General features: G+C 46.3%; 1 protein-coding gene and 1 pseudogene across 1 annotated transcript; both read right to left on the bottom strand.

Annotated features, from left to right (window-relative positions):
• Window positions 1-2,923: 2,923 nt before the first annotated feature.
• Window positions 2,924-8,724, bottom strand: LOC125121217 (serpin B3-like). Its single transcript, XM_047769484.1, has 8 exons — window positions 8,688-8,724; window positions 7,878-8,071; window positions 7,195-7,248; window positions 5,865-5,993; window positions 5,430-5,547; window positions 4,697-4,839; window positions 4,232-4,387; window positions 2,924-3,758 (listed from the first exon to the last, which is right to left on the bottom strand). The coding sequence occupies exons 2-8, from the start codon at window positions 8,040-8,042 to the stop codon at window positions 3,357-3,359; spliced, it is 1,167 nt and encodes a 388-aa protein (XP_047625440.1). The 5' UTR covers window positions 8,043-8,071; window positions 8,688-8,724; the 3' UTR covers window positions 2,924-3,356.
• Window positions 8,725-12,965: 4,241 nt separating this feature from the next.
• LOC125121216 (serpin B3-like) lies at window positions 12,966-18,572 on the bottom strand (annotated as a pseudogene).
• Between the last annotated feature and the right edge of the window lie 1,846 nt (window positions 18,573-20,418).

Below are 20,418 nucleotides of genomic sequence, written 5' to 3'. Positions count from 1 at the left end.
TGCAGTTTCATGATATTTCTTGATCTTTAAGATAGGGATATTGGCATATAATTAAATATGGTTAAATATACATGTAAATTGAAGATGGGTCAAAAGTCGGTAAGAATGGCGTTGTTCTTAAAAACATATTAAGAAGTTTTTGTTTTTTTCTTTCCACTCAAGTACTTCCAGAGGCAATGGCAACCATGTGCGTTTTGTCCAATTCTCTTCCTCTTCCTCCTTCGCTGTCCACTTTTTGAGGCACAATTTACATAAAATGAGGGTGACACATTGTGAGGTGTACACATCAAAGACTTTTGACAAATGCAAACACCTGTTTAATCACCACTCAGGCAGGCTATGGAGTGTTCACCTCAACCAGAAATTCCCCACCGACTCTTTTATAATCAATTTCCTCCTCAACTCCAGCCCCGGGAAAGCACTACTCAGCTGTCAGGTTGGACTTCATGCAAGTGGATTTAGGTAACGTGTCCTCCTTCTCTGGAGCTTCTTTCACACAGCATAGTGCTTAGAAGCTTCCTCCATGCCTCTGCAGGAATCAGTAATTTCTTCCCTTTAATTGCTTAGTAACATTCCACTGTTTTTCCATTCACCCGCTGATGCCGATTTGAGGGGTTTTTTGGTTTGTTTGTTTGTTTGTTTGTTTCCCAAATTTTGGCCGTTATCAGTAAAGGTGCTTTGAACATCTGTACACAGGAAGGACCTGTGTAGACATGTTTTCAGTCCTCTTAGGTGACTATGAAGGCATGGCATTGCTGGATCACATGTTAAGTAAATGTTTAATTTTTACAAGAAATTACCATACTGTATTTCCCAAATGTCTACACCTTTTTGTTTTCCCACCAGCAGTGTGGTAGAGTTCTTGTTGTTGCCCATTCCCTCCAATAATTGATACAGCCAGATTTTTTCTTTTTCTGTCTTTTTAGGGCCATACCCATGGCATATGGAGGTTCCCAGGCTAGGGGTCCAATCAGAACTGTAGTTGCTGGCCTACACCACAGCCACAGCAATGGGGGATCCGAGCCGCACCTGTGAACTACACCCCAGCTCACAGCAACACCAGATCCTGAAGCCACTGAGCGAGGCCAAGGATCAAACCCGTGTCCTCATGGATGCCAGTCAGGTTCGCTTCCACTGGGCCATGACAGGAAGTCCCCTTTTCCTTTTTTAAATGGCTGCACCAGTAGCACATGGAAGTTCCCTGGCCAGGGGTCAAATTGGAGCCACATCCGTGGCCCACACCACAGCTTCTGGCAACGCCAGATCCTTAACCCCCTGAGCAAGGCCAGGGATCGAACCTGCATCCTCCCTAGAGACAACGTCATGTCCCCAACCCCCGAGTCACAACGGGAACTCTGCTATAGCCAGTTTTTAAAATTTAAACTTAAATTTTGGCCACTCTAGTAGCCATGACGTTGTATTCTGTGGGGAGGAACTTGGACAGCAGGTAAACATCCATTCCTTCTAAAACTTTCAATAGAGTCACTTATTTGTTTTGTATCGGTATGGCCTCGTCGTATTGTTTTAGTCCATGCATTGTCATCTAGTGCTTTAAAAAGAAAGATACACAGGCGTTGGACTTCCCTTCGATTTCTCTCACATGGCCGCCATGTCGGGCAAACGGTTGGTTCTGCGGACGGGCCTAGAACAAAGGCGAAGCTCTTCAGTTCCCAGAGAGAGATGCCGAACTTGCCCTCTACCTGATGTGACGCAGATGCCTGTGGGCCTTTGTCCTCACTCGTCTGCACTTACAACGTTCCTTTGAAAGCCCAACTAAAATAAAAAGTAGTTGAAAGTTGCGGTATAAGACCTTCTAACAATCACTTTTTCAAAAGGAATTCCCCCGCAACCATCCCCCCCTAAAAACGCAACAACTCCATACCAGTTTCAAGTTCATTGAGCCCTTAGAAATTAATTCCCACACATAGTCACACTCTGACCTTTATTACCTAAAGTGTTCTAATTCACAGTACACTTGAAAATCCCATGTCCCGGGCCAAACTTCTGGTTCTCTCATCTCTCTCACAAGTTCATTCCCGTCATTTCTTTGTTTCTACCTCATTAAATGTCCCCAGGCCTCTCTGTTCATCAAGGCAACTCTCCCTGCCCTTCATTCCCCGCCCAGCCCGCTCACGGCCTGGTTTACTCTCTTGGCCATCTGTCAGTTCCCTTGACCACACATCTCACACTTAATGAGGAAGCATCTGCTTCCTCTGCTCTGTTCGTGGGCTGCCGAATTCTACTGAAGAAAATTTAGACCTTGCTCCAAATGCTCCAAAATTCATGGTTTATGAAATCAGCTGGCATTGAGTACTGGCTGGGAAGGATTTGGAATGAGTCCCCTAAGGAAACCAACATTCTAGAAAATAAAAATCGTCGGTACTTGATCTTCATCTGTTGGCATAGTTCAAGATCAGTTCTAGGCCCCCCTTTCTTATTATTCTTTACACTGTCTCTTGAGGATCTTATTCTTGCCGCTAGCTACCTTTTTTGTTTTGTCTTTTGTCTTTTTAGGGTTACACCTGAGGCATGGGGAAGTTCCCAGGCTAGGGATCTAATCTGAGCTGTAGCCACCAGCCTGTGCCACAGACACAGCCACACCAGATCCTTAACCTCCTGACCAAGGCCCATGTCCTCGTGGATACTAGTCAGGTTTGTTCCCACGAAGCCACAACAGGAACTCCTTATTTAACTTCTTAAGGATAAAAATGCAAAGTGCCTAACATGGGCTACAAAGCCTCTCATGTTCCGGTAGCAGCCTGCAGCCTACCTCTTCAGCATCATCATGCTCTACCCTTCTTTTGAATTTTTCTGTTTATGGTTTGATGTTACCTCCAAGTTATCTGTACTATGTGTGGTGGACCACGTCCACTTGGTTGACATGAAAGAAGGCAAACACAAAAAAGGGAAAGGCAACAAGCGATATGCTTAAGTCACTGTTTTATTGATCATGTACTTCATAAAACCAAACAAGTTTGACAAGTAAGAGTCCCAGGTATCACCTAGATTCAAAGAACTGTGGGTGTCTAGGTGAGTAGGTTGGAGTAGTAGATACGATTTTTGAGAGAGCAGATATGTTATTTCAAATCGAGGTGAAGACAGCGTGCCGAAACATCCTTTTTATCATGTCTGGAACATTTTGTCCAGAGGGGAGTTATTGTTGGGAAATAAAGGAGGTTTACATGGGTTTGTAGAAAGAGAGAGACAGACAGGCACGCCGTTTCAACCTTTACATTCTTAGTGATGCTATGAGATGGGAAGGAGCAGGAATCAAAGAGCACCTGTCATTTTCAGCGATCGCTGGACCAGAACAACCCTGTGACTATCACCCTAGAGGAGCCGCTGGCTAATCACATCTAAGGGGAGGAGACTCTGCCACAGAAGAGGATGCTGTTGGTCTTATTGTGCCTGATGAAGAACAGGAAAGGGTGATCACAATGGAAATGGTTATTAACCTGTACTGATGTTTTGCCAATAACAACGCCTGTAGCTGCAGCGGCCTCCGTGCCCTCCTCAGTCACCTCCACAAAAGACTTGTGGACCACGCTGGATATCGCCAGCCCGCGTCTCCCGGTCATGCCCGAGAAGTCGGCATCTGCGCCGAAGGCGCTCACCATCCCCAGGGCTTTCAGTGTGGCCTTGAGATCATAGCTCTCTTCCACTTTGAACCGAGGGAGGTGTAAATCCACTCGGCTTTCCTTCATATTCTGCGAGCTCGTCCACTCTAGCAACTTCTCAGCAGTGAGTCCATCTTCAAGCTGTAACAATGGAAAAAAGGAACAACCGGCAAAACTCTCAGTGGACGTGGAACCCGCTTAACATTGGATCGAATCATGAGCAGAACCTTTGCTTTAACAATAAATGTAGTAAGTACAGGAGATTCAGTGATATTTCATATATATTACATATATACACTTATCATGTATTTTACACAGTGCTATTGCATGTAATAAACTGAATCATCTGTGTTTTATACATATGATCAGTAGAACCATTAAATAAACTTATTTTGTAAAAACATGACTCTCTCTGTCTCTGTCTCTGTCTCTCTCTCTCTCTCTCTCTATATATATATATACATATCTCTTTGTGTTTCAAGCTGCCCGATCACGACATATTTCCTTTGCAGACCTCAGTTCTTTTGAGTTCTGCTTCCACGAACAGCCGGTACCAGCATTGTGCCACGAGGATGTTAAACAGTGGTAGGGGCATTGGAGGAACGAGGTCTTACCTTCCGCAGACCGTCTACTTCATCTGGCAGCAGCAACAGCATGCTTAGCTCTTGGCCTGTGTACGGTATTTCCAGGATCTTGACATGCAAGTGCTCCAGTGAGGCAAATTTGAAAGCTCTGGTTTCTCTCATCATCTGCACAGATTTGCTTGTATCCTGAAATAGATCGATGTGGCACAAAAATGCCAAGGGAGAGTAAGTAACAACAACAACAACAACATAGTATCGAGATACCAAACACCTTCACCTTCTAACAGATGTTCCGGGAAATTTGTGAATCAGAGACAAGAGTCTCACCAAGACTCACAGCCTAAACAACTAAAGTGTTTTGAAAAGAGAATAAAATACAGCCTCAACAAATGCGACTTTCCACGAGGGTTTCTACAGTAGTCAAATATTGTGTGTAACTTTCAGCTTTCACGACTAGCTATGTTGACATTACTGTAAATAACTTATAGACAATACCTTGTTCAGCCAAAATTTTTCTTTCAAAGTGTTTTCTTTCTTAAATTCCTGGAGCCACCGCCCTTTGAAATAGATCGCGTTGACCAGAACCAGAGTGGTGGAGCTGCTCAGAGTGCCTTTGGGAAACAGATCCTTGATTTTTCCTGCCAAAGAAAGAAAATCAAAGGTCTGCCATGAACGGCACAAGCGGTTTGTCTGGAAGATGCTCTGGACGTTACAGCTGAGCATGGAGTATTCACACAGGTCATTGCATTAGGGAACAAGGCCCAGGAGTTCACCAGGTGAAGCTTTCCTCGGGGCACCAGCCTGATGGCGTCGCCCTCAGGCTGACACGTCTTCTTCTGACTGGGAGGGTCTGAGTCTCTGTCTGGGGGGCCATGAGCCACCTCACTCTGAACACGGACGAACTGGCTTCGGCTCGTCTTTCCACAAACCAATTTTCTTCCTTCCTCCTCCCCTCCCTCCCTCCCTCCCTGCCTCCCACTTTGTCTTCCTCCCTAGCCTCCTCAGTTAGCTTGTTCTCTCTCTCTGGTCCTCCACCCTCCGTTCATGCTCCTCTCCTTCCTTCCTCTCTTTCTTCCCAACGCCTCGCATTTGAACTCAACATGCGGAAGCAGTTGCCGCAGTGTCATCTCACTCCATCTCCTGGCTCCCCATGCAGCGGCCAGCACCGGGTTCACACACCTCCGGACTCGAAAGGGGCTCTTCGGTGAGAGATTCTCTTATGCTGTACCTTTAGTTTGGCTTTCCACCCAGGAATTGATCATCTGTCGACTTTCTTCTGCAGCGTTTACAAAATCAACAGATGCCACACTGGCTAGGTAGAATTTCTTGATGTTTTCCAGGTAGTCCTTTGATGTGGGAAGGACGAAAAGAGGAATTGAGGGCAACTGATCGGTAACTAGGTAACTACCCCCAAATTCAATTATGTTCAGCCATGACCAAGTAGATTACGTAAAACAATGGCTAACCCCACACTTTGCCGGTGGGCTGTCAGGCTCTGGGACCCTCCATGGGTGGGGCTGTGGTCAGGGACCCTGATGCACCTCAGGTAAATGCTGCCCATGTGGGTCAGCCGGGCTCAACTGCCTCCCCGTCCCCCGTGTGGCGGTCCGGGGACAGAGGACCCGGTACCCAGACCGGAGGTGCGACGCGCCATGAAACTCACCTGAGAAAACGAAACCGCCTTGTCCCCATAGAGCCTGTTGGCAACGCTCAGCTCGTAGGCATCGGTGGGTTTGTTTAATTCCGTCAGGAGCCTTTGAAACTGACGGTGAACAGTTCCTGCCCTTCCAACCTTCAAACACCAAACAAATGAGTTCATTGGATTCTCTGTCGGTGTAAGGACTAGACCTGAATCAATCTGTCAGATCCACGCCTAGCGTTTGGTATGCCCGTGGATGATGTCTGTTGTTATTCCTGGATGTGTGGTGTAGTTTACAGAAAATGTCTTTCCGCATCCTCACGTTCACTCTTCCAGGTAATTCTTTCTTCCTGCTCTGACACCTTTTCTCTCTTGAACTAGAGCTGCAGCACCATTCCACTACTGGATGTCTCGTAATTGTCTCAAACGATTGGAAGTGCGCTTCCCAGCTGAGCTCAAGCTCCTTGGGGGCGAGGATCACATTGGGTCCTTAACAGCACATTTTCCTATGTTATGACATGATGCCCTGTCACACGCTTGGTGGGGTTACCTGCTAAGACACCTCGACTGGGCTCTGTGACTGTTCACTGTGGTGGTCACACTCCCTGTGCAGGTTCACTGCTAAGGCTTTCCATCAGCATTTCGAAGCCTTTCATTCCATTTACATGAAAGTGTAAGAGCTCACAGGATTAAGGAACTTCTCCGTGGAGCCAAGTTTTCAACTCAGGACTGCCTGAATCTAGACGCTGCCCCTCGCTAGCTAAGAGTTTTGGGTTATTTAGGCGATAACCCATACCTTTCGAACAAAATCATGGCCCAAATTATACTTGGGTGTATTATTACTACTCGATGCAATTTATGATTTAATTAAAATCCTACACTTTGGGCAGCACTTTTGTGATTATGATCATTATGGTTGTTGTATAATAACAATACATGACATTGGTCAGGGGGTCTAGTACTCCAGGCACGGTGTCCCTGTTTTGCACGTATCTGCATGTACTCTGAAGCAGACCTTTTATTGCCCCAAGTTCATTGGGATGAGGTCACGGTGGCTCAAAGGAATTGTATTTTGCCACATTCCCCATTCTTAACCAGCAGAGCAGGAATTTGAAGCTTCCTCTTCCAGCTCTGGAGCTTATGCTGTCAAGCAGATGCTAATCTCCTCTCAGGAAAACAAATACATGAGATGAATAAATATGTAATGTGAAATGAGAAACAACACTATCCAATCTGTTTTGCCTAAGAGTTCCTTAGAAATAGACTTTTCCCAGTTTATCTGAAATTCTCCGTTTAAACTCTGACCCTCTTGGACATGTGGCCTCCTTCTAGACCCAAGTGATCTGTGACTCACAAGGTCTGCGGTAGCTCCTTCTGCATTCTCCGCGAGTTCCTTGAGGTGGAGGACCTGGAGGAGACAGGAAGAGGGACAAAGAAATTTTACGCCAATTTGTATTTACATGAAAGAAAGAACGAAGGGAATGAAGGAAGAAAGGAAGGAAGGATTGAAGGAAGGAAGGAAGGATGGAGCCAGGCAAACAAGCAAGGCCAAAGCCCAAGCCAAACCAGAATACAAACAATCAAGACATAAAGACAGAAGAATAAAATAAATCACAGTTTGAGCATTTGCTCCTTGAACAACAGAGCAAAGCTGGTTGATCGCCAGCCATTTCAAAGAATCCTCACTTATGTTTCATCCATTACTGAGGAAACATGAAAAGATGTCACCCACGGACTTTAGCCAATGCCTGTTTCTACCTGGACACTTCCATTTGATGAGCCTCACCACTGGTTGTCGGGCAACGGCAGGCGTTCGCCCCAGCTCCTCCAAGGAAGCTGGGCACGGGGAAGCAGATGGTGGGGGGGGCCACTGGGGCAGAGCGTATGCCCCCTCCCCCCGGCTCTGAGCCACCCAGTCATGGGGATGCTTGCAGCCTTCTGGGGGACCCCTGGGCACAGCCAGATCTGTGATCCCTGCACACGAGCCAACAGAGAAAGCAATGCCAAGTGTTCAAAGGAAAGGAAGCTGCCACCCACCTTTCGAATTTCTGATGCAGTGTGTCCTCGGGACCCTAAGTAAGTCATGGCTAAGGCTGACATAATGCTAAGAGGGGAATAGAAGATGTTTCCGCCCTCTGATCGTCTGATCTGTTGGAACAGGTCGACTGCAAACTGGATGATCGATTCACTGAGAGAGCTCATGGTGGGTGGCTCGATGTGGTCTGGAACTCCTGGAAAAGCATCAGATTCCTTTTACAATGAAATTTACTGAAGGGAAGCTTAGCCTGCGATGAAACTGTCCTAAAATAAATGCCTTCCATGGGGGTTGTGGCCTTCTGGCAACTAATGTTTTTCTTCTCTTTACTTTTCAAGCCTTTAAAAATGTGCATGTGAATATCTCATTGCCAGAAGACTCCTGAAATTGGCATTTAAAGTAAACGTTTGTGAAAAACGAATCGAACATCTTTATCGTTTCTTCTTTCCCGGCTGTGCCCATCCTGGGTAGAAAATGCTTTGTTACAGACACCAGGACAAAGATTGATGTAACAATATCCAGCCACGTCTCATCAGGCACCTCTCCGCCTTTTTCTCGAAGGATCTGTGGGTGCAGAACACGCTCCAGCCCCATCGCCCATGCTCCCAAGGGAGCATTGGGAGGGTTTTTGGAAGTAAATAAGGTCCCTAAAGGTTAGAGCAGATGAAACTATTATTTTACTACTGTCGTGGCAGGAGAAGTAACATACAGTCAGTCATGCATAATCATGTCGATGCATGATAGAGAACACATTATGGGCGTTACTTTCAGAAATGGTTCCTGTAGTTGTCAGAGCTGCAGGAAGCCCTTACCTGTATTCCTGGAGGAAGCCGAGGCGGGCAGGGAGCCTGTAAGCCTGTGCGTAGTGAACAGTCAGATTCGGAATATATACCTCCCTCTTGCCACCTCCCATTCCTCAGAGCAGGTGGAATTTCAAGTGCATCAACTTTTGATTTCTTCACCAGGTTACCGTCACCTTCGTGAGCATGAGGTCTCCATGAGGAAAGACGACCTCGTATTTCCTTTTCTCTGGCAGAAGCAACTGCGACGTGCAATCACTGGCTCACTGGAAAATGCAGGTAGGTGTCTTCCTAATAACAATGAGAATAAAGTTAGATTCCAGCTTCCTCACATACCCTGAGTTCCCACGCTCGACTGAAAACAACCCTTGAACCAAATCTGCCTCTTTTATGTGCGGAATTGTCTTTCAGGCCGCTTACAACACAGACTATTAAAAAGCTTCCATTTTCTACGTTATGTTCTGAAAGGTCTTGGTCAACCCGTCTCTTGCCTCAGTCATTGTTCTGTCGGATCAGGAAGGTAGTTTGAAGTCTCAGCTTGAGTGATATGGGCGAAGTGTCTCAGCAACGAGTGGAGAACAGGTACGATTTGCCTTCCCCTAAAGGCTGGACCTTGGCAGCGTCCCCCGCCGCCACCTCCACACCCCTTGCCGCCACTCTCAGGTGTTCTGTGATTTCTAGTTAGTGGGAAGCCCATTTCCCTTGCAGTGTTAACATGTGCTCAGTGAGAGGAATTTCTGATACAAGCAGGGGCCATTTGGGTGGCAATAGTCATCTTCTTTTCTTTTCTTTTCTTTTCTTTTCCTTTTTTGTCTTTTCTGGGGCTGCACCCATGGCACATGGAGGTTCCCAGGCTAGGGGTTGAATGGTACCTGTAGCTGCCGGCCCACGCCAGAGCCACAGCAACGCGGGATCCGAGCCGCATCTGCGACCTACACCACAGCTCAAGGCAATGCCGGATCCTTAGCCCACTGAGCGAGGCCCGGGATCGAACCCTCAACCTCATGGTTCCTAGTCGGATTTGTTAAGCACTGAGCCATGACAGGAACCCCTTCTCCAACTAAATTTTAAGCATAGGTATTTTTTAGCCTCTTGACTCTCGGTCAATGCAACTGGATAGATTTCAAATTACAGAATTTCATCTGATGTTATTTTTTATGAAATTTATTGTTTAATTTGCAGTTTCATGATATTTCTTGATCTTTAAGATAGGGATATTGGCATATAATTAAATATGGTTAAATATACATGTAAATTGAAGATGGGTCAAAAGTCGGTAAGAATGGCGTTGTTCTTAAAAACATATTAAGAAGTTTTTGTTTTTTTCTTTCCACTCAAGTACTTCCAGAGGCAATGGCAACCATGTGCGTTTTGTCCAATTCTCTTCCTCTTCCTCCTTCGCTGTCCACTTTTTGAGGCACAATTTACATAAAATGAGGGTGACACATTGTGAGGTGTACACATCAAAGACTTTTGACAAATGCAAACACCTGTTTAATCACCACTCAGGCAGGCTATGGAGTGTTCACCTCAACCAGAAATTCCCCACCGACTCTTTTATAATCAATTTCCTCCTCAACTCCAGCCCCGGGAAAGCACTACTCAGCTGTCAGGTTGGACTTCATGCAAGTGGATTTAGGTAACGTGTCCTCCTTCTCTGGAGCTTCTTTCACACAGCATAGTGCTTAGAAGCTTCCTCCATGCCTCTGCAGGAATCAGTAATTTCTTCCCTTTAATTGCTTAGTAACATTCCACTGTTTTTCCATTCACCCGCTGATGCCGATTTGAGGGGTTTTTTGGTTTGTTTGTTTGTTTGTTTGTTTCCCAAATTTTGGCCGTTATCAGTAAAGGTGCTTTGAACATCTGTACACAGGAAGGACCTGTGTAGACATGTTTTCAGTCCTCTTAGGTGACTATGAAGGCATGGCATTGCTGGATCACATGTTAAGTAAATGTTTAATTTTACAAGAAATTACCATACTGTATTTCCCAAATGTCTACACCTTTTTGTTTTCCCACCAGCAGTGTGGTAGAGTTCTTGTTGTTGCCCATTCCCTCCAATAATTGATACAGCCAGATTTTTTCTTTTTCTGTCTTTTTAGGGCCATACCCATGGCATATGGAGGTTCCCAGGCTAGGGGTCCAATCAGAACTGTAGTTGCTGGCCTACACCACAGCCACAGCAATGGGGGATCCGAGCCGCACCTGTGAACTACACCCCAGCTCACAGCAACACCAGATCCTGAAGCCACTGAGCGAGGCCAAGGATCAAACCCGTGTCCTCATGGATGCCAGTCAGGTTCGCTTCCACTGGGCCATGACAGGAAGTCCCCTTTTCCTTTTTTAAATGGCTGCACCAGTAGCACATGGAAGTTCCCTGGCCAGGGGTCAAATTGGAGCCACATCCGTGGCCCACACCACAGCTTCTGGCAACGCCAGATCCTTAACCCCCTGAGCAAGGCCAGGGATCGAACCTGCATCCTCCCTAGAGACAACGTCATGTCCCCAACCCCCGAGTCACAACGGGAACTCTGCTATAGCCAGTTTTTAAAATTTAAACTTAAATTTTGGCCACTCTAGTAGCCATGACGTTGTATTCTGTGGGGAGGAACTTGGACAGCAGGTAAACATCCATTCCTTCTAAAACTTTCAATAGAGTCACTTATTTGTTTTGTATCGGTATGGCCTCGTCGTATTGTTTTAGTCCATGCATTGTCATCTAGTGCTTTAAAAAGAAAGATACACAGGCGTTGGACTTCCCTTCGATTTCTCTCACATGGCCGCCATGTCGGGCAAACGGTTGGTTCTGCGGACGGGCCTAGAACAAAGGCGAAGCTCTTCAGTTCCCAGAGAGAGATGCCGAACTTGCCCTCTACCTGATGTGACGCAGATGCCTGTGGGCCTTTGTCCTCACTCGTCTGCACTTACAACGTTCCTTTGAAAGCCCAACTAAAATAAAAAGTAGTTGAAAGTTGCGGTATAAGACCTTCTAACAATCACTTTTTCAAAAGGAATTCCCCCGCAACCATCCCCCCCTAAAAACGCAACAACTCCATACCAGTTTCAAGTTCATTGAGCCCTTAGAAATTAATTCCCACACATAGTCACACTCTGACCTTTATTACCTAAAGTGTTCTAATTCACAGTACACTTGAAAATCCCATGTCCCGGGCCAAACTTCTGGTTCTCTCATCTCTCTCACAAGTTCATTCCCGTCATTTCTTTGTTTCTACCTCATTAAATGTCCCCAGGCCTCTCTGTTCATCAAGGCAACTCTCCCTGCCCTTCATTCCCCGCCCAGCCCGCTCACGGCCTGGTTTACTCTCTTGGCCATCTGTCAGTTCCCTTGACCACACATCTCACACTTAATGAGGAAGCATCTGCTTCCTCTGCTCTGTTCGTGGGCTGCCGAATTCTACTGAAGAAAATTTAGACCTTGCTCCAAATGCTCCAAAATTCATGGTTTATGAAATCAGCTGGCATTGAGTACTGGCTGGGAAGGATTTGGAATGAGTCCCCTAAGGAAACCAACATTCTAGAAAATAAAAATCGTCGGTACTTGATCTTCATCTGTTGGCATAGTTCAAGATCAGTTCTAGGCCCCCCTTTCTTATTATTCTTTACACTGTCTCTTGAGGATCTTATTCTTGCCGCTAGCTACCTTTTTTGTTTTGTCTTTTGTCTTTTTAGGGTTACACCTGAGGCATGGGGAAGTTCCCAGGCTAGGGATCTAATCTGAGCTGTAGCCACCAGCCTGTGCCACAGACACAGCCACACCAGATCCTTAACCTCCTGACCAAGGCCCATGTCCTCGTGGATACTAGTCAGGTTTGTTCCCACGAAGCCACAACAGGAACTCCTTATTTAACTTCTTAAGGATAAAAATGCAAAGTGCCTAACATGGGCTACAAAGCCTCTCATGTTCCGGTAGCAGCCTGCAGCCTACCTCTTCAGCATCATCATGCTCTACCCTTCTTTTGAATTTTTCTGTTTATGGTTTGATGTTACCTCCAAGTTATCTGTACTATGTGTGGTGGACCACGTCCACTTGGTTGACATGAAAGAAGGCAAACACAAAAAAGGGAAAGGCAACAAGCGATATGCTTAAGTCACTGTTTTATTGATCATGTACTTCATAAACCAAACAAGTTTGACAAGTAAGAGTCCCAGGTATCACCTAGATTCAAAGAACTGTGGGTGTCTAGGTGAGTAGGTTGGAGTAGTAGATACGATTTTTGAGAGAGCAGATATGTTATTTCAAATCGAGGTGAAGACAGCGTGCCTGAAACATCCTTTTTATCATGTCTGGAACATTTTGTCCAGAGGGGAGTTATTGTTGGGAAATAAAGGAGGTTTACATGGGTTTGTAGAAAGAGAGAGACAGACAGGCACGCCGTTTCAACCTTTACATTCTTAGTGATGCTATGAGATGGGAAGGAGCAGGAATCAAAGAGCACCTGTCATTTTCAGCGATCGCTGGACCAGAACAACCCTGTGACTATCACCCTAGAGGAGCCGCTGGCTAATCACATCTAAGGGGAGGAGACTCTGCCACAGAAGAGGATGCTGTTGGTCTTATTGTGCCTGATGAAGAACAGGAAAGGGTGATCACAATGGAAATGGTTATTAACTGGTGCTGATGTTATGCCAATAACAACGCCTGTAGCTGCAGCGGCCTCCGTGCCCTCCTCAGTCACCTCCACAAAAGACTTGTGGACCACGCTGGATATCGCCAGCCCGCGTCTCCCGGTCATGCCCGAGAAGTCGGCATCTGCGCTGAAGGCGCTCACCATCCCCAGGGCTTTCAGTGTGGCCTTGAGATCATAGCTCTCTTCCACTTTGAACCGAGGGAGGTGTAAATCCACTTGGCTTTCCTTCATATTCTGCGAGCTCGTCCACTCTAGCAACTTCTCAGCAGTGAGTCCCTCTTCAAGCTGTAACAATGGAAAAAAGGAACAACCGGCAAAACTCTCAGTGGACGTGGAACCCGCTTAACATTGGATCGAATCATGAGCAGAACCTTTGCTTTAACAATAAATGTAGTAAGTACAGGAGATTCAGTGATATTTCATATATATTACATATATACACTTATCATGTATTTTACACAGTGCTATTGCATGTAATAAACTGAATCATCTGTGTTTTATACATATGATCAGTAGAACCATTAAATAAACTTATTTTGTAAAAACATGACTCTCTCTGTCTCTGTCTCTGTCTCTCTCTCTCTCTCTCTCTATATATATATATACATATCTCTTTGTGTTTCAAGCTGCCCGATCACGACATATTTCCTTTGCAGACCTCAGTTCTTTTGAGTTCTGCTTCCACGAACAGCCGGTACCAGCATTGTGCCACGAGGATGTTAAACAGTGGTAGGGGCATTGGAGGAACGAGGTCTTACCTTCCGCAGACCGTCTACTTCATCTGGCAGCAGCAACAGCATGCTTAGCTCTTGGCCTGTGTACGGTATTTCCAGGATCTTGACATGCAAGTGCTCCAGTGAGGCAAATTTGAAAGCTCTGGTTTCTCTCATCATCTGCACAGATTTGCTTGTATCCTGAAATAGATCGATGTGGCACAAAAATGCCAAGGGAGAGTAAGTAACAACAACAACAACAACATAGTATCGAGATACCAAACACCTTCACCTTCTAACAGATGTTCCGGGAAATTTGTGAATCAGAGACAAGAGTCTCACCAAGACTCACAGCCTAAACAACTAAAGTGTTTTGAAAAGAGAATAAAATACAGCCTCAACAAATGCGACTTTCCACGAGGGTTTCTACAGTAGTCAAATATTGTGTGTAACTTTCAGCTTTCACGACTAGCTATGTTGACATTACTGTAAATAACTTATAGACAATACCTTGTTCAGCCAAAATTTTTCTTTCAAAGTGTTTTCTTTCTTAAATTCCTGGAGCCACCGCCCTTTGAAATAGATCGCGTTGACCAGAACCAGAGTGGTGGAGCTGCTCAGAGTGCCTTTGGGAAACAGATCCTTGATTTTCCTGCCAAAGAAAGAAAATCAAAGGTCTGCCATGAACGGCACAAGCGGTTTGTCTGGAAGATGCTCTGGACGTTACAGCTGAGCATGGAGTATTCACACAGGTCATTGCATTAGGGAACAAGGCCCAGGAGTTCACCAGGTGAAGCTTTCCTCGGGGCACCAGCCTGATGGCGTCGCCCTCAGGCTGACACGTCTTCTTCTGACTGGGAGGGTCTGAGTCTCTGTCTGGGGGGCCATGAGCCACCTCACTCTGAACACGGACGAACTGGCTTCGGCTCGTCTTTCCACAAACCAATTTTCTTCCTTCCTCCTCCCCTCCCTCCCTCCCTCCCTGCCTCCCACTTTGTCTTCCTCCCTAGCCTCCTCAGTTAGCTTGTTCTCTCTCTCTGGTCCTCCACCCTCCGTTCATGCTCCTCTCCTTCCTTCCTCTCTTTCTTCCCAACGCCTCGCATTTGAACTCAACATGCGGAAGCAGTTGCCGCAGTGTCATCTCACTCCATCTCCTGGCTCCCCATGCAGCGGCCAGCACCGGGTTCACACACCTCCGGACTCGAAAGGGGGCTCTTCGGTGAGAGATTCTCTTATGCTGTACCTTTAGTTTGGCTTTCCACCCAGGAATTGATCATCTGTCGACTTTCTTCTGCAGCGTTTACAAAATCAACAGATGCCACACTGGCTAGGTAGAATTTCTTGATGTTTTCCAGGTAGTCCTTTGATGTGGGAAGGACGAAAAAGAGGAATTGAGGGCAACTGATCGGTAACTAGGTAACTACCCCCAAATTCAATTATGTTCAGCCATGACCAAGTAGATTACGTAAAACAATGGCTAACCCCACACTTTGCCGGTGGGCTGTCAGGCTCTGGGACCCTCCATGGGTGGGGCTGTGGTCAGGGACCCTGATGCACCTCAGGTAAATGCTGCCCATGTGGGTCAGCCGGGCTCAACTGCCTCCCCGTCCCCCGTGTGGCGGTCCGGGGACAGAGGACCCGGTACCCAGACCGGAGATGCGACGCGCCATGAAACTCACCTGAGAAACGAAACCGCCTTGTCCCCATAGAGCCTGTTGGCAACGCTCAGCTCGTAGGCATCGGTGGGTTTGTTTAATTCCGTCAGGAGCCTTTGAAACTGACGGTGAACAGTTCCTGCCCTTCCAACCTTCAAACACCAAACAAATGAGTTCATTGGATTCTCTGTCGGTGTAAGGACTAGACCTGAATCAATCTGTCAGATCCACGCCTAGCGTTTGGTATGCCCGTGGATGATGTCTGTTGTTATCCTGGATGTGTGGTGTAGTTTACAGAAAATGTCTTTCCGCATCCTCACGTTCACTCTTCCAGGTAATTCTTTCTTCCTGCTCTGACACCTTTTCTCTCTTGAACTAGAGCTGCAGCACCATTCCACTACTGGATGTCTCGTAATTGTCTCAAACGATTGGAAGTGCGCTTCCCAGCTGAGCTCAAGCTCCTTGGGGGCGAGGATCACATTGGGTCCTTAACAGCACATTTTCCTATGTTATGACATGATGCCCTGTCACACGCTTGGTGGGGTTACCTGCTAAGACACCTCGACTGGGCTCTGTGACTGTTCACTGTGGGTGGTCACACTCCCTGTGCAGGTTCACTGCTAAGACTTTCCATCAGCATTTCGAAGCCTTTCATTCCATTTACATGAAAGTGTAAAGAGCTCACAGGATTAAGGAACTTCTCCGTGGAGCCAAGTTTTCAACTCAGGACTGCCTGAATCTAGACGCTGCCCCCTCGCTAGCTAAGAGTTTTGGGTTATTTAGGCGATAACCCATACCTTTCGAACAAAATCATGGGCCCAAATTATACTTGGGTGTATTATTACTACTCGATGCAACTTATGATTTAATTAAATCCTACACTTTGGGCAGCACTTTTGTGATTATGATCATTATGGTTGTTGTATAATAACAATACATGACATTGGTCAGGGGGTCTAGTACTCCAGGCACGGTGTCCCTGTTTTGCACGTATCTGCATGTACTCTGAAGCAGACCTTTTATTGCCCAAGTTCATTGGGATGAGGTCACGGTGGCTCAAAGGAATTGTATTTTGCCACATTCCCCATTCTTAACCAGCAGAGCAGGAATTTGAAGCTTCCTCTTCCAGCTCTGGAGCTTATGCTGTCAAGCAGATGCTAATCTCCTCTCAGGAAAACAAATACATGAGATGAATAAATACGTAATGTGAAATGAGAACAACACTATCCAATCTATTTTGCCTAAGAGTTCCTTAGAAATAGACTTTTCCCAGTTTATCTCTGAAATTCTCCGTTTAAACTCTGACCCTCTTGGACATGTGGCCTCCTTCTAAGACCCAAGTGATCTGTGACTCACAAGGTCTGCGGTAGCTCCTTCTGCATTCTCCGCGAGTTCCTTGAGGTGGAGGACCTGGAGGAGACAGGAAGAGGGACAAAGAAATTTTACGCCAATTTGTATTTACATGAAGAAAGAACGAAGGGAATGAAGGAAGAAAGGAAGGAAGGATTGAAGGAAGGAAGGAAGGATGGAGCCAGGCAAACAAGCAAGGCCAAAGCCCAAGCCAAACCAGAATACAAACAATCAAGACATAAAGACAGTAGAATAAAATAAATCACAGTTTGAGCATTTGCTCCTTGAACGACAGAGCAAAGCTGGTTGATCGCCAGCCATTTCAAAGAATCCTCACTTATGTTTCATCCATTACTGAGGAAACATGAAAGATGTCACCCACGGACTTTAGCCAATGCCTGTTCTACCTGGACACTTCCATTTGATGAGCCTCACCACTGGTTTGTCGGGCAACTGCAGGCGTTCGCCCCAGCTCCTCCAAGGAAGCTGGGCACGGGGAAGCAGATGGGGGGGGCCACTGGGGGAGAGCGTATGCCCCCTCCCCCCGGCTCTGAGCCACCCAGTCATGGGGATGCTTGCAGCCTTCTGGGGGACCCCTGGGCACAGCCAGATCTGTGATCCCTGCACACGAGCCAACAGAGAAAGCAATGCCAAGTGTTCAAAGGAAAGGAAGCTGCCACCCACCTTTCGAATTTCTGATGCAGTGTGTCCTCGGGACCCTAAGTAAGTCATGGCTAAGGCTGACATAATGCTAAGAGGGGAATAGAAGATGTTTCCGCCCTCTGATCGTCTGATCTGTTGGAACAGGTCGACTGCAAACTGGATGATCGATTCACTGAGAGAGCTCATGGTGGGTGGCTCGATGTGGTCTGGAACTCCTGGAAAAGCATCAGATTCCTTTTACAATGAAATTTACTGAAGGGAAGCTTAGCCTGCGATGAAACTGTCCTAAAATAAATGCCTTCCATGGGGGTTGTGGCCTTCTGGCAACTAATGTTTTTCTTCTCTTTACTTTTCAAGCCTTTAAAAATGTGCATGTGAATATCTCATTGCCAGAAGACTCCTGAAATTGGCATTTAAAGTAAACGTTTGTGAAAAACGAATCGAACATCTTTATCGTTTCTTCTTTCCGGCTGTGCCCATCCTGGGTAGAAAATGCTTTGTTACAGACACCAGGACAAAGATTGATGTAACAATATCCAGCCACGTCTCATCAGGCACCTCTCCGCCTTTTTCTCGAAGGATCTGTGGGTGCAGAACACGCTCCAGCCCCATCGCCCATGCTCCCAAGGGAGCATTGGGAGGGTTTTTGGAAGTAAATAAGGTCCCTAAAGGTTAGAGCAGATGAAACTATTATTTTACTACTGTCGTGGCAGGAGAAGTAACATACAGTCAGTCATGCATAATCATGTCGATGCATGATAGAGAACACATTATGGGCGTTACTTTCAGAAATGGTTCCTGTAGTTGTCAGAGCTGCAGGAAGCCCTTACCTGTATTCCTGGAGGAAGCCGAGGCGGGCAGGGAGCCTGTAAGCCTGTGCGTAGTGAACAGTCAGATTCGGAATATATACCTCCCTCTTGCCACCTCCCATTCCTCAGAGCAGGTGGAATTTCAAGTGCATCAACTTTTGATTTCTTCACCAGGTTACCGTCACCTTCGTGAGCATGAGGTCTCCATGAGGAAAGACGACCTCGTATTTCCTTTTCTCTGGCAGAAGCAACTGCGACGTGCAATCACTGGCTCACTGGAAAATGCAGGTAGGTGTCTTCCTAATAACAATGAGAATAAAGTTAGATTCCAGCTTCCTCACATACCCTGAGTTCCCACGCTCGACTGAAAACAACCCTTGAACCAAATCTGCCTCTTTATGTGCGGAATTGTCTTTCAGGCCGCTTACAACACAAGACTATTAAAAAGCTTCCATTTTCTACGTTATGTTCTGAAAGGTCTTGGTCAACCCGTCTCTTGCCTCAGTCATTGTTCCTGTGGGATCAGGAAGGTAGTTTGAAGTCTCAGCTTGAGTGATATGGGCGAAGTGTCCTCAGCAACGAGTGAGAACAGGTAGCGATTTGCCTTCCCCTAAAGGCTGGACCTTGGCAGCGTCCCCCGCCGCCACCCTCCACACCCCTTGCCGCCACTCTCAGGTGTTCTGTGATTTCTAGTTAGTGGGAAGCCCATTTCCCTTGCAGTGTTAACATGTGCTCAGTGAGAGGAATTTCTGATACAAGCAGGGGCCATTTGGGTGGCAATAGTCATCTTCTTTCTTTTCTTTTCTTTTCTTTTTTTGTCTTTTCTGGGGCTGCACCCATGGCACATGGAGGTTCCAGGCTAGGGGTTGAATGTACCTGTAGCTGCCGGCCCACGCCAGAGCCACAGCAACGCGGGATCCGAGCCGCATCTGCGACCTACACCACAGCTCAAGGCAATGCCGGATCCTTAGCCCACTGAGCGAGGCCCGGATCGAACCCTCAACCTCATGGTTCCTAGTCGGATTTGTTAAGCACTGAGCCATGACAGGACCCCTTCTCCAACTAAATTTTAAGCATAGGTATTTTTAGTCCTCTTGACTATCGGTCAATGCAACTGGATAGATTTCAAATTACAGAATTTCATCTGATGTTATTTTTATGAAATTTATTGTTTAATATTGCAGTTTCATGATAGTTCTTGATCTTTAAGATAGGGATATTGGCATATAATTAAATAGGGTTAAATATACATGTAAATTGAAGATGGGTCAAAAGTCGGTAAGAATGGCGTGTTCTTAAAAACATATTAAGAAGTTTTTGTTTTTTTCTTTCCACTCAGTACTTCCAGAGGCATGGCAACCATGTGCGTTTTGTCCAATTCTCTTCCTCTTCCTCCTTCGCTGTCCACTTTTTGAGGCACAATTTACATAAAATGAGGGTGACACATTGTGAGGTGTACACATCAAAGACTTTTGACAAATGCAAACACCTGTTTAATCACCACTCAGGCAGGCTATGGAGTGTTCACCTCAACCAGAAATTCCCCACCGACTCTTTTATAATCATTTCCTCCTCAACTCTCCAGCCCCGGGAAAGCACCTACTCAGCTGTCAGGTTGGACTTCATGCAAGTGGATTTAGGTAACGTGTCCTCCTTCTCTGGAGCTTCTTTCACACAGCATAGTGCTTAGAAGCTTCCCTCCATGCCTCTGCAGGAATCAGTAATTTCTTCCCTTTAATTGCTTAGTAACATTCCACTGTTTTTCCATTCACCCGCTGATGGCCGATTTGAGGGGATTTTGGTTGTTGTTTTGTTTGTTTGTTTCCCAAATTTTGGGCCGTTATCAGTAAAGGTGCTTTGAACATCTGTACACAGGAAGGACCTGTGTAGACATGTTTTCAGTC

The sequence above is a fragment of the Phacochoerus africanus genome, chromosome 2 (assembly GCF_016906955.1).
Source record: "Phacochoerus africanus isolate WHEZ1 chromosome 2, ROS_Pafr_v1, whole genome shotgun sequence".
NCBI classification, from domain to species: domain Eukaryota; kingdom Metazoa; phylum Chordata; class Mammalia; order Artiodactyla; family Suidae; genus Phacochoerus; species Phacochoerus africanus.
This window is presented reverse-complemented; position numbering and strand designations above follow the sequence as displayed.